Raw genomic sequence first — 13418 nt, forward strand, 5'->3', positions numbered from 1 at the left:
TTTCTGCCTTGATATTTTATAGATGTTGCTCTGCTATGTGCTGGGGTTAATTGTTTCTGTGGGTAAGTCCAAAACTTCATTTCCTCTCCCTTAAACTGATTTTATCTTTTTGCCTGACTGCTTAAAGAATTCTTTCCAAAAATTTTTCTAAGTCTTCATGTTGACCATTCTAGATGACTTTTCACTGACAAAATGGGGGTACTTTTTCAATAAGTAGATTGAAGGCATTTTTTATTTCAGAAAAGTTTTATTGAATTATATTTTAAGATAATTATTCTATTCCATTGCTTTGACTTCCTCCTTTGGGCTTATAGCAATGCATATGTTGGATATATTTCCTTGACTCCCTAATCCTTCTTTATCTTTTTTATCTCTGCACCGTTTCTTTGTTTTTTTCATTTTTATCTTTTAAGTGTCTCCGTTTACCTTCCTTTCCTTCAATTCTGCCAGTTCCTATTTCACATCCTCCAGCTATCTATCAGCAACTTTTTGTTGCCTTCTCACTTCTTCCCTGAGTTCTTATAATTCTGCTTTGTGATCTTCCTTTATAGCTGTAATTGCCTCATTAGTTATTGTTTTGAATTTGTGTCAAGCTTTTAATCTTATTTGTGGCAACACATTTTTCCAGTGCATTTTCATTATTTACAAGAAATTTGTGCCTGCTCTTTTTCATATTCCTTATAGTACCTGCATGTATATTCCTTTTATATTACTGCTATTTGAATGAGTTGCATTTTCCTAGAGAATCAGAAGAAGGTTCCTGTGGAGGGAATGGTGGGCAGCAGTTTTCCAAGCCTTCATGAATCAAGGGCTTCCTTTGCTGTTGCTACAGTTGTAAACTGTTTCTTCATAATATGATGCATCTTTGTAGACACTCATCCTCTGACTCTCAGACCCGACCTAGTTCTTTTCTCCCTCAATTACTTTATGCATGACCTCACAGGCTGTCTGTCACATGGGGACACAAATGATATAGTCATTTTCAGAAAGAATTTTTCTGGCTCTTAACGAGGTTTGCCCATTTACCCTCACCACCTACATTCGTCCCAGCCTTTTCCACAGCACTTTCCTCTTAGATTGAGGTCCTCAGTCTTTGAGGAGGAGTGTATATTGGACAGAGCTTTCTGAGCTCTGCCACATCGAGGTCCCCTTCATACCTCCCACCTACCTCCCACGTTACTGTGACTTCCCTCCGTGGCTTTCTGCTTGACTCTGACTTTGGAGTTTGTGGGTTTTCTACTGGTTCTGCTGAAAATGTGATTTGTGGGTATTTCTCCTCATTTTGTTGTATTGTTGTTTTTGTTGTTTGGAAAGGATTCCAGGCAGAGAAGTGAGAAAATTCAGTTCCTGTGAAAGCCAGTCCTGTTAACATTTAGAAATATTTTCCTCCTGTTTTCTTTCTATAAAGATGACTTTGCGTAAGGAAGCTCAGGATGTCTGTTTACCTATCAACCATGTTAATCTTTAAACATAAAAATAAAGCAGAGTCGGCTTAGCCTACTACTTCTTCGTAAACCCAGGCTGCTTCTCTTAGTGCTCAGAGACCTTCCACCAAACAGCTGATTGTAGGATGATGCCGGCTTGTACAAGCCCATCAAGCTATAATCTTTTGGATGATTCAAAAGACTTGTCCGTCTTTGTCTTTTGCTGTCACAGTTCCTCGAACAATCTTTAAGATTGCCCACCTTGATTCTGGGGTCCTACCAAAAGCTCTGTTAAGTACAAAAAGATATAATTTGCCTAGGCACTTGAGCATCATGTTTTTAGGTGTGCCTTCTTTTTAAAAAGGAAAATATCTTCATGGGAAAATTAAATTATTCACCTAATAAATCTTATGGTGTTTTAAATCAACATCCTGCATGCTAATTTTCTAAGCAAAATGTATGTGTTTGACAATAGTGTATCTTCACACAGTAGTGACGTCAGAGCCATGTTGACCAGGGAGAGATATAGAATGGTCAGACTTTGTAAACAAGACTCGTCCTGATGTAGAACACATGCTGTAAATTGTTTTGCTAGAAGCACTTATGCTATCATTACTCTCTCACCACAGCCTGCCAATTTAAGAGCTTTTTCATTTATTCATTCAAAAAATATTAAGTGCCTACTATGCCAGGCCCTATGTAGATTCAAAGAATACAGTGATGATCAGAACCAGACATGATTCCTATTCTCTTGCTCCTTATTGTCAGTGGGGACATATTCAAATCAACCACACAGATAAATTTAAATTGCTACCATGGTAAGGGCTACTATTGAATTATGCTAGGATCTCTTCCCTGTCTGCAGTCAGGGCTGTCTTCATTGGGACGAATTGTGGCTGAATTCAGCTTCCCGTAGGACTAAAGCCCTTATGGATTAAGAGATAGGCAACTACTATTTCCTAGCATTCTTCTAAACATCTGGCGCCTAAGATCAGACTTCTGAATCCCCGACCCCAAAATGTTTACTCCCTGCCTTCCCTCCATGCAATGCATCCCTCCTACTTGCCCTTTTAGAAGAGTGTCCAATGGGGAGGCAGGGTCTCTCCATAGTGAGTTTAACTAAGAGACTCAACCCAAGCAAATCTCTTCAAAGTGCCAAGAGTGTAGTGGCTCATGTACCTCCTAAAGCTTCTGCTCATAAGTACAAGTCAATCCCAAGTGACCACTTTTCTCAATACCTACAAAGGAGGTTATGATACTGTAATAGTGTATTGACTTAAAATGTTCAGGGATACATGCCCTAGGAAGTAATGGTTAGGCTTGGGTCTGAAGGAAGACCTAAAGTAAATTAAACAATGAGCCAAGGGGATCATGCAAAGGCAGGAAGAAACAGCAGGCTCAGAAGTAAATCTAGTGTGGCTAGGTCACCAGGATGGTACAAGATGAGTCTGGGAAGATGTGCAGGACTGTATCATTCAGGGCCCTGGAGGTTGTGTTTAAAATTTCAATCTTTATATCCTTGTTTGTGTGTGTAGGAGGGTAAGAGTGGGGAAAGCTGATATCCGCTTTGCCTTCTGAAAGCATCTCTTTAGATAGAGTGAAAAGATAAGTAAAATAAAAGAAGGAGAACCAGTAAGAAGACAAATATAGTATTCCAAGTGAAAGAAAATGGTGACTGGGACTAGGATGGTGACAGTGATATTGAGGCAAGCAGATAGTTTCCAGACATTCCAGATCTATCGGACTTAGTGGTAGGCAGGGAGAGGGAAGTGTCCAGAATGATACCTGTATTTCTGACTTGCATAAAAGATAGTGTTTCCATTTACTGAAGAAGGGAATTCTAGAAGAGCTGTGGTGCATGGAGGGTGAGGAACAAATGAGTGTGATTTTGAAGATGCTGTGTATGAAGTACTTTGAAGTATTTAAGTGAAGTTGTCAAGTACCTGAAGTTCCTATGGGAGATCTGGAAGGAAAAATATGAATTTATGAGTCATCTGCATATAAGAGGTTTTCCTGGGATTCAAATTTTTCTTCACCACGCTGCTTCTCCTACCATTTCCAATTTGAAGATTATGTTTTTGATAGAGAACATGGTAAAGTTTGAGAGTGGATGTTTTGTTCTCCTCCTCCCTCCTCCCCACTGCTCCTCCTCCTGCTGCTCCTCCTCCCCTTCCTCCTCATTCATCATCATCTGTTCACATTATACCATCTGGATCAAGCCTTGGGATTGTCCTTGTTCTTCTATTTGTTCCAATTCATATCTTCTAAAAAGGATTTTTTTTTTCCTGTCCTTGGCTTTTTAAATTCCTTTTATTTTTTTTTAATTCACTAACTTCATTTTATTCTTGGCTCTAGCCCTGTTGGTGCATTTATTGTGGATGCTCATCACTTACCTGTGCTCTTCCTTGATTGTGAACCCATCTCGCATGCTTGAAACAAGTTCCTTTAATTTGAACACTTCAAAAGCCTCCTTCTACTTCAGAAACGCTTCTCTTGGGTTGCTTTTTTTTAAAAGCCTTTCTTCTTTTATTCTCATCTAGATCACTTGATATTGTATCATCAGAATTAAGGTCTGTGACCCTACTTTTGCATTGAACCTTCTGCCCCTTCACATTACCTAATCAAAAACAAGCCGCCTCCTTATTCTTCTCCTCCTCTCCTTTCCTCTTTGTTCTCTTCTTCCCCCTCTTTCTCTTTCTTCTCATCCTCCTCCTCTTCTTCTTCTTACTCTCACTCTCTCTGATTTGGGGGAGTTTTCCTTATTGAAAATTAGCCACGATTAGACACCAGCATAAATGGTCCTTGAGGTAGGTTTACTGCTCATGAGTCCCTAAGGGTTTCCCATGTTTGGGGTTATCTTTACTCTTTCACCACCTCTCCCTACCTACCTTTACAGACTTTATTAAATATGTCTAATTCTTATATTTACAAACATTATATGACAATGTTTCTGTGACAAATTAATAATTTTAACATTTTTATTGATATATAATTTGCAAACCATAAAATTAACCTAAAGTATAAAATTTAATGGTTTTAGTATATTCACGGAGTTGTGCAAATCACCACAATCTGAGATAAGAACAGTGTCGTCACTCCAATATGAGACCCTGTACCCATTAGCATTCATTTCCCAGTACTCCTACCCGCAGCCCAGGGCAACCACTAATCTACTTCCTATCTCCATAGATTCTGCCTATTCTGGACATTTCATAGAAGTGGAATTGTACAATATGTAATCTTTTGTGACTGGCTTCTTTCAATCAGCATACTGTTTTCAAAATTCATCCACATTATGGCATGTATCAATACTTTACTTATTTTTAATGCCAACTAATATTCCATTGTATGGATATGCCACATTTTTTAATCCATTCATCAGCTGATGGAACTTAAGGTTCTTTTCACTTTTTGGCTTTGTAAATAATGGTGCTATGAACTATGAACATACAGATTTTTGTGTGGACACGTGTTTTCATTTCTCCAGGGTGTATGCCTAAGAATGGAACTTTCTGTTAATATTTGGAGGCAAACCAATCATTTCGTTATTGCTTTTTCTTTATCGTTTCTCATTAGAGGCAGCCATGTTCTTATTAATTCAGGAGGGGAGAGTTTTAGGGTTTGGTTTCTCAACGTGATAAAGACAAGAAAGGTTTAAAAGTTTTCAAGCTAGCATTGCTTTGCTCAGTCTCGCTGTCCTCGTCTATTGATAAATCTAGGCCTGGTCTTGGTGTTGGGATTGCACATTTTACTTGGTAAAGCTGGATTTTAATAAATGCTGCCTGCTCCAATTCTGTGAAGTCAGACACCTGGGAGAGGACGCTGCATAGCTCCTTTGCCCATCTGGAAATGAGACACATGCTTCAACTAATTAAGATTTTTCTGGGATGTTTTCTATGGAAGTCACTTTTTTTAGGAAAAAAAAGTGTTTTCCAAAGGTTTAATTTATTTGAAGAAAATTAATGAATTCTTAAAGAATATGATGAGAATTTTATGTCCGGAGGACAGGTATCTATGGCTGTTTTACCTCTGGAGCCCTAAAGCCTCTGTCTTTATTTGCTGTCTGAATGTTGTATTCCATTTGCGTGTGTGTGCACACTTATCTTCAAAATTGTAAAATGCATCTGTCTTTCCATCAGTAGTCAGACAATCAGGTATTTTTTTTTTTTTTAGAAAATTGCAGAGATCGCTCCCCCACATGGATTTCCCCTAGACAGAATATACATTATCCACTGTTTGTGCTGCAAAGTAAATCAGTAGGTTAAGAATCCACCAAGATAATGAAAGAGTGCACGATGTTATTTTGCTGGGACAGAGAGCATGCAGGACACTGTTTTTGCTGTGCAAAACTGCACGGGCTTAAAAATCTGCACTAAGGATTCACTTCAGTGTCATTCTTCGGTTATAAGATTTAATTTCAGTAAGGATCTTCACATGAATAAAAATGTAACTTTGCAAGTCTAGAGTTGTGAGCCATGGCCAACCACACCCCACCTCCCAAGTTCTGTGTTTACTGCCTTACTCACCCACTTTGCATCGGCAAATCATAGAGAGAAGCTAAATGCTCTCAGCTGCACTGTACCAAACCAAAGCTGAGATGAATAATGAACTTAATTTTCCATAAAGACATTCTGTTTGGCATTTCAGCTAATAAGGTAAGCTAATGGCAATTCTGGGCTATGGAAAAGAAAATAAATAGTTTCTTTGTGTTTGATTTCTGTGCTAATCCATAATTTTTCTTTTAACATGCTGGAGTTAATTTCATGTTTCATGATGTCTGTGAATTGGGGATGAACAATTTTCTACAGAGTACCCCCAATGCACCCTTTTCCTTTGATTAGGTTGCTTATGGTACTGGAGGGGCTAAGGGAGAAATCCAGCTTTTTAGTAAGAATGGCATCTGTATAATAATATTTGTATCATTTATAGTGCAAAGTGAATTTAGTTAAACAGCAGAATATTTAGATGCAGCAAAGACAGACAAAATTGTTTGAGTACTGCTTATTGAATATTTAGCATGATATATTGTAAATTGATGTTGAATGTGCTTTAAAGAAAGCAGAATACATGCATCATGTTGGTTTCTGAGTCATTTCATTTCTAAGTACATGTTATTCTAGAGAAGGTAGTAATTTTCAATTGTTAAAATTATTCCACAGCTTCAGTTTAGGTAGATTTTATTTTGTAAGGTTGTATTTTTTAAAATAGCAGCATACCAGTAATGTGAATTTTCATTATTACTTCCTTGATTTGCCATGGCTGCAATGATTTCAGTTCATGTGGAAAATGTACTTGTTTGTCCACTAAAGTTCATGGGATTAAAAACCATCAGACCTCTGAGACTTCCATTGCTACCTTGGCTACTGTATCTTCAAACACAAGAAATGATGAACAGTTGCTAGGCTGGCTTTGCTTTTTGTGATAGAGATTTTCAGGGATTTTTATTTTAGTCAGATCGTAGCACAAATCCCTGAAACTAGCAAAAGCTTTGCAAAATGGGGAAGAAATTGCGATCTTTTCTGTAAGAATGGCAAAAGTGAAAAATATGATTAAGATTTATGTTTTCTGGGCTCACTGTCGTGTCACCTGAAAATCAGAGACTCTATTGTCTCAAAGTAGGTGACCTCAAAAGAGATTTAGAAGGTCTGTTCAAAACAGCCAAAGTATCTGGGAAATTTTGGAGAAATGGAAGGGAAATGTTTCTCTTATTCCTATTGTCCGAGCTTCCATTTTGTTTTTTGGCGTGGGAAATGAGATGTGGGCACCAGATATTTTTGTTTTGTGGAAATCTTTAAACGTCACAATCGGACTTTTACAGAAAGGGAGGATCTTTTCTTTCCCCTCCCCATTTAAATTGTTCACAATGTCCGTTTTTCCTGGAAGCACAAACCAGATGCTAAGTTTGAGCACAAGTATTTAGTTACCACTAGTGACTTATTTCCACTTACCTATCACCCATGTTCCACCTACCAATTTTAGGCATTTCTCTTAAAAAGCCTCTAACATAGTAAACCTATGAGAAGTAGGAGTGTGGCATGTTAGTTTATCACAGTTCATTTTTAAGAACCCCAAGACAGACATATGTTACCTATTCATACTTGAAGCTTTTAAAATATGTTCAATTTCTGTTTGTAGAACTCTGTTGGAAGCTCAAATATGATGGGTTATTTGGATTTGTAAGGGGTTTGGGTCTTTTTTCCTCTTTCCCTCCATTCCCTCGCACACTTGTCAGTCCAGACCATCCTTGGCTGCCCCATACTCTTTTTGCTTCTTTAATTCTAATATTTTTCCCATTTCCCTTCTCCCCAGTATCACTGGTCCAGAACCTATGCACTGCACTGTGTCCATTTTAAAGCTAGAAGAAACAAACAAGCTAAAAAACCAATTTTTGTAACCACCAAGTTGTTGTCTTCTATTTCCTGTCCTTTGTACAATAAGAAAAGTTTTATACCAACATGACTTTTTATCCACTTTTGCAACTTAAAACCAACCTAATGTTGAAAACATGCAAGGCTGTGTGACCAGCATCGTTTTCATGATTCTTTTTTCTTAGTGGTCAACCCACTCATGCTCCCAGATGACATGCAAAGTTGTCGGTCCTTTCAAGCTTCCTTCAAGGTGCCAATGCAAGGCATGTGTTACTGACAGACTCACACGTTAACTCTCCATATTCGTTAATTAAGGGAGAAAATCTAGAGAAAGCAGCACCACTACGTTCCCTTCACACATACACACACACACACACACACACACTTAGCAAAGTCCACAGAGCACCCATCAGCTGAGGACAGTGGTAACTGAGGCAGCAGCATTGTCACAGATGGCCCACCATCATAAGAAGTTCTTGGCACCATGGCAAGGAGGCCCGAGCAGAAGGCAGCAAACAGATTTGTTCCCAAATACAACGTGAAGCCCGTTCTTGGGGACAATCAGAATTAAGTGGAGGAGGATCAAAGATGAAAGAGGACTAAAATATCACTAGACTTTGCTTATTATTGTTAATGTTACTTCATGTATGCTCACAGGCTGAAGGACCCCATATCTGCGTTAGGAAAATAAAGGCATCGCTCAAAACCTGCCATCTCTAAAACTGGGCTCAGAACTTTCCCCACTAAGCTTCCTTACCTCGTGTTTCCTATCCCTGTAAATAGCACCACTGACTACCTATTTCTTTCAACCAAGAAACATGGGGGAAACCTTGGTTTTTCTCTCTACCTCACCCTCATATCTCCAACGTAGATTCATAAAAGTTGGTTGAATAAATGAATGAATAAATGAGGGGGAAAATCACCAAGCCCTAGAAATTTTATTTCTGTTCACTTCTCTGTGTTCCCTCCGCCACTATCCTAGTTAAATCTACGTAGTTTCTCACCTAGATTATTATAGATACCTCTTAAGTGGTCTTCCTACTTTAGTTTTCCTTTAGTTCAGTCCATTCTGTATACTGTAGCCCAAATGATCTTTCATAAATACAAATAGAATCACTAAATCTTCTGCTTATAAATACTTCAATGGTTCCTCCTTACTCTTGGGATAAAGCACAAACTCTTTACCATGACTTACAGGGTATGACGCAATTGGGGGCCTTTTTTCTTCACAGCCTCATTTCTTAACCCTGACTCTGTCCACTCTGCATTTCAGTCCTACTAATCTACTTTTAATTTTCTCACGGTGCCATGTTTTCCTGCCCAGGGCCTTTGCATGAGCTGCTGCCTCTTTTGTCTCTTCTATCCATTCAACTCAAACTCCTCTCTCCCCTACATACTCCCTTTTCAACCTTCTAGTCATGTCTGAGATGGTACTTCCTCCCGGAAGTCCTCTCTGACTGGCCAAGTTTGAGTCCAATACCCTCTCCCACTAATTCTCACAGCATCCATTATTTCCTTATCATGCTTCTTCTATTTTATATAAGATTGCCTATTCCACTAGCCTATGAGTTTCATGAGGTAGATATCTAGTCTTGTATTCACAGTTGTGGTCATGAACAAGCGTAAGTAAATTCTGTCTGAATGCTTGAATAGATACTAGGACTCCTTAACAAGCTTTATTACCTTTTTTTTCCTTGAGGAAGACTAGCCCTGAGCTAAGATCTGCTGCCAATCCTCCTCTTTTTGCTGAGGAAGACTGGCCCTGAGCTAACATCCGTGCCCATCTTCCTCTACTTTATACGTGGGATGCCTACCACAGCGTGGCTTGCCAAGCGGTGCCATATCCGCACCCGGGATCCGAACTAGTGAACCCTGGGCCGCCGAAGCGGAACGTGCAAATTTAACTGCTGCACCACCGGGCCAGCCCCCATTACGTTTTGTTTTGATGGGGATGCAGAAACTAAATGCAATGAATCTTTATGTGACTCATTCCTGAAAAGTACTATGCTAAAGCAGTTCATGTAAATTCTTTAGTCTTCATGTTCTTATTCCCATTTTATAATAGAGAGAACGAGGCTCAAGTTATAAGGGACACTGAGAGTGAGGAATGGGCCCCTCAGTCTGTTTGATTCTAGGGGTCAACTCTTTGTATTCTCCACATAGCCCACTGCCTCCTTAGGATGAAAGAAAATTTAAATTTTAGAAATGAATAGTGGATTGTAGAAAAATTCTTGATTTTTCCCTGCCTGCCTGTTCTTTTGCTTTCTGACCTCCAGTAGTCTGCCCTGAGTGTATCTTTCCCCTATTGTTAATCTGAAAGTACCTTTCTTTGTGCTCTATTCTCTATTCTCCAGCTTTCTTCTGCAGCCCCTGTGTCACAGGAGTGTTCTGCCTTTCTTGCTCTCTCCATAGTGAAACAGTTCTGTTTCATTTCCATTGTCCTTTTCAACATGGGTTTTTTCCTGGTTCTGCTCTATGATTACTCTTTCTGTGGTGCTTTTGCCTGAGCTCAGTTAGCCCCTAATGTTCCTCAGCCACAGCCCGATGTCACACTACGTAGGGGGCTTCCATTGGTCTTTCATGGGAGAAGCAAATTGCTGCTCGTTACCACCCAACCACTTAATTAGCAGTGCTCTCTGCAGAAGAAATATCTAGAAGTACAGTTAGAGAAGGGACGTACAATTTCTGGGACATGTTCCGTTTCGTGTTGACTGTGACAGTATTTAGGGTCCTTGGGATCCAAACCAACACACAGACACACAGAGTCACAAAACGTGAGAGACAATACAGCCTTGTGTGAGGAGCAAAGGCTTTCAAGTTGACAGACCTAGGTTTGAATCCTCTTTCTACCATTTTCCTATCTATGTGACCTTGAACAAGTCAATTAATTTTTCTGTGCCTCAGTTTCTTCATCTGTAAAACAGGTGATAAGGGTGCCTACCTCGTGAAGTGTCCCCCAGCACAGAGCAAGCACTCAACCATGATGATAGTGTTGGTGGTTGTGCTATATGGAAAAATGGCTCCAAGTATGGCCACATCGTAATCCAAAGAAATTGTGAACGTTACGTTATATGGCAAATGTGACTTTGCATATGTGATTAAGGATCTTGGGATGGGAAGACTGTCCTGGCTTATCTGGATGGGCCCTAAATGTAATCAAAAATGTCTTTATAAGAGGGAGAGACTTGACTAAAGAAGAAAGCCATGTGACCACAGAGGCAGAGAGAGATTTGAAGATGCTGTGGTGCTGATCTTGAAGATAGAGTAAAGGGCCTTAAGCCAAAGAATGCAATGCAGCTCTAGGAGGTAGAAAAGCCAAGGAAATGGATTCTCCCAGAGAGCTTCCTGAGCGAGCTCAGCCCTGTAATATCTTGGTTTCAGCTCAGTGAACCAATTTTGGACTTCTGGCCTTCAGAACTACAAGAGAATAAATATGAGTTGTTTTAAGCCGCTAAGTGTGTGATAATTTGATATAGCAGCCATAGGAAATTAATACAGTGGTGATATTTTGGGAAATGAAAGATGACTCCAAATGAGCTGATAACATAAGAAAGGGGATATTACAAAGGCTGGTGTGTGGGGAGGAGAGGCCCTCCAAGTACTAAATGTGTGCCTGAACACGTGGTTGGAGGTACTGCAGTGCTGGTGTGTTACAGGAAGTCCAGAAGGAGAAGGTCGAAGGGTGAAGCCATGTTTAGACATAAACAGAAGTGAGGTCTTTCAGAGAAGGCAGGTGGTGAATGGTGGTTGATGGTGGGACATGACAGGAGAGGGTGGCTGAGCAGATAGTGGAACGCCCTGTTCAGAAGAAAGGCTGGTTTGGGGAATTTCCCTGGGCAACCAGGTGTGCTGAGGAAGGGATGAAGTATGGATTTAGAAAAGAGGACCTGTGTCTCGGGAACAAAGGGAGCCATTTTCTGTTGTTCTCAGCACCATATTACTGATGGAAAAAGACAATCCAAGAAAAGGAATTCTGAAAAATTCTGTTGTGCTTTAAACCAAGTCAAGACTATTAGCAGGAGACTGAGTGCCTTCAACTTAATCTATTTCTAGCGGAAGCCAGAGAGGCCTAGGTGCGAAAGGACATTTGCTCCGTTTGAACTCTCCGCGTATTTATGTGTTAGTATTTCCTACAGAACACACTGTGCCTTTTCGTATGGCTGTGCCTCCAAATACACTATTTCCTCTCCCTCTTCTTTTCCTGGGGCCCAGCTGGCAAAGTCTTGCCCATCATTCAAGTCTCAAGCATGACCTCCTTGAACCAGCTTCCATGCTAATTACACTATCTAGTATGTATTTTCTAGCAATTTCCATGCTTCATTGTAACCACACTTGAGTGCCTGTTGCTCCCTCCCCTGCACTAATTCCACCTCTCCCTCCAAAAGACAGAGAGGTCCCCGAGGGCAAATTCCAGTCTGTTGATACTTGTGTCTTCTGCTCCCCCAGTGCTTGGCATGTAGCAGTACTCAATAAATATGAATGATTGGTGAGAGAGTAGATCTTAAATGTTCTCACCACGAAAAAGAAATGCTATTTAAGTGATGTGATGAGATGTTAGCTAACACTAGGTGCTAATCATTCTGCAATATATAAGGGTATCAAGTCAATACATTGTACAACTTAAACTTACACAATGTTATATGTCAATAATATCTCAGTAAAGCTGGAAACAGCAAAAAAGAAAAAGATGAGGGGGCTTTAAGAACAAAAAATAAATACGAATGAATAGATAGATGAATTGATTCATTAATTGTATCCTGTGGACAGGGTTATCATGGGATAAAGAAAATAATAAAGTTCATGAATCCTAGGGTAAATGTCTAAAAAAAATTAGGGTCTTCCAGCCTATTCCTCAAAAGCAAGAAATTATAAAAGAAGATAACACCAGATCTGCTTCATGCATGAAACATGTATTAATTCCTTTATCATCTATTGTGTAATTCAAACAACTCGATATCTGAGCTAGAATTTAAGAACCAGTTTTCTTCACTTCCAGATCTAATTTGCCATCCCCTTTATGACATTTTTTTAATCAAGGCTGTCTATAAAAGGAGAGTAACAAAATACTATGTTAAATGCACACTAATTTATTTTCAAGTATAATAAAACTACAGGTTGATTTTTACCTGTTGTATTTTACATTTAAGAGAAAACTGTCTAAAATTCACAGTTTTTTTCTTAAAAAGTTAAATTTCTCATGTTCAGTGCGTGCTACTATTATTTATGAATGCTACTATTATCTTTTTATTACAAAAATAAATAGTAAGGGCAGTAATAAAACACATCATGTTCACATTCATAATAAAATTATCTTACATGAATTAAACACATCACTAATAAATTATCAAGTGATTAAATATCTACAGCATCTTCCCACAGCAGAGCAAGCAAGCAACTCAAAAGGCCCACTTAGTATGGCCAAGTCTCAGGAACAAATTATAAGGTACTTTAGCTTCATCCTACATCCATCCGAAGTATTTAGTAAATTTAGAATTACATAGTTAACAACCTAGCTCTGAGAGTTTACCCATTACTGTGAACAGAAAAAGTTGCAGCGCTCTACCAAATAGGGTAATTGTGGGGGAACGTGAAATCCTACGCTTCCCACATGCCTCAAACTGTACGA

At 39.3% G+C, this 13418-nt stretch overlaps 1 protein-coding gene across 19 annotated transcripts in view; it reads left to right on the top strand.

Moving 5' to 3' along the window:
* DLGAP1 (DLG associated protein 1) overlaps positions 1 to 13418 on the top strand; it is an 843533-nt gene that overhangs the window by 549659 nt on the left and 280456 nt on the right. For 2 of the 19 annotated variants that reach the window (XM_070513322.1, XM_070513325.1), the window contains exon 1: positions 5938 to 6079. The exons of the other annotated variants lie outside the window; for them this stretch is intronic. In XM_070513322.1, coding sequence (XP_070369423.1) covers positions 6029 to 6079 — 51 coding nt within the window. In that variant the 5' untranslated portion in view covers positions 5938 to 6028. Of the gene's footprint in view, positions 1 to 5937; positions 6080 to 13418 lie in introns of those variants that run through there. 19 annotated transcript variants of the gene reach the window in all.

The sequence above is a fragment of the Equus asinus genome, chromosome 7, assembly GCF_041296235.1.
Source record: "Equus asinus isolate D_3611 breed Donkey chromosome 7, EquAss-T2T_v2, whole genome shotgun sequence".
NCBI classification, from domain to species: Eukaryota; Metazoa; Chordata; class Mammalia; order Perissodactyla; family Equidae; genus Equus; species Equus asinus.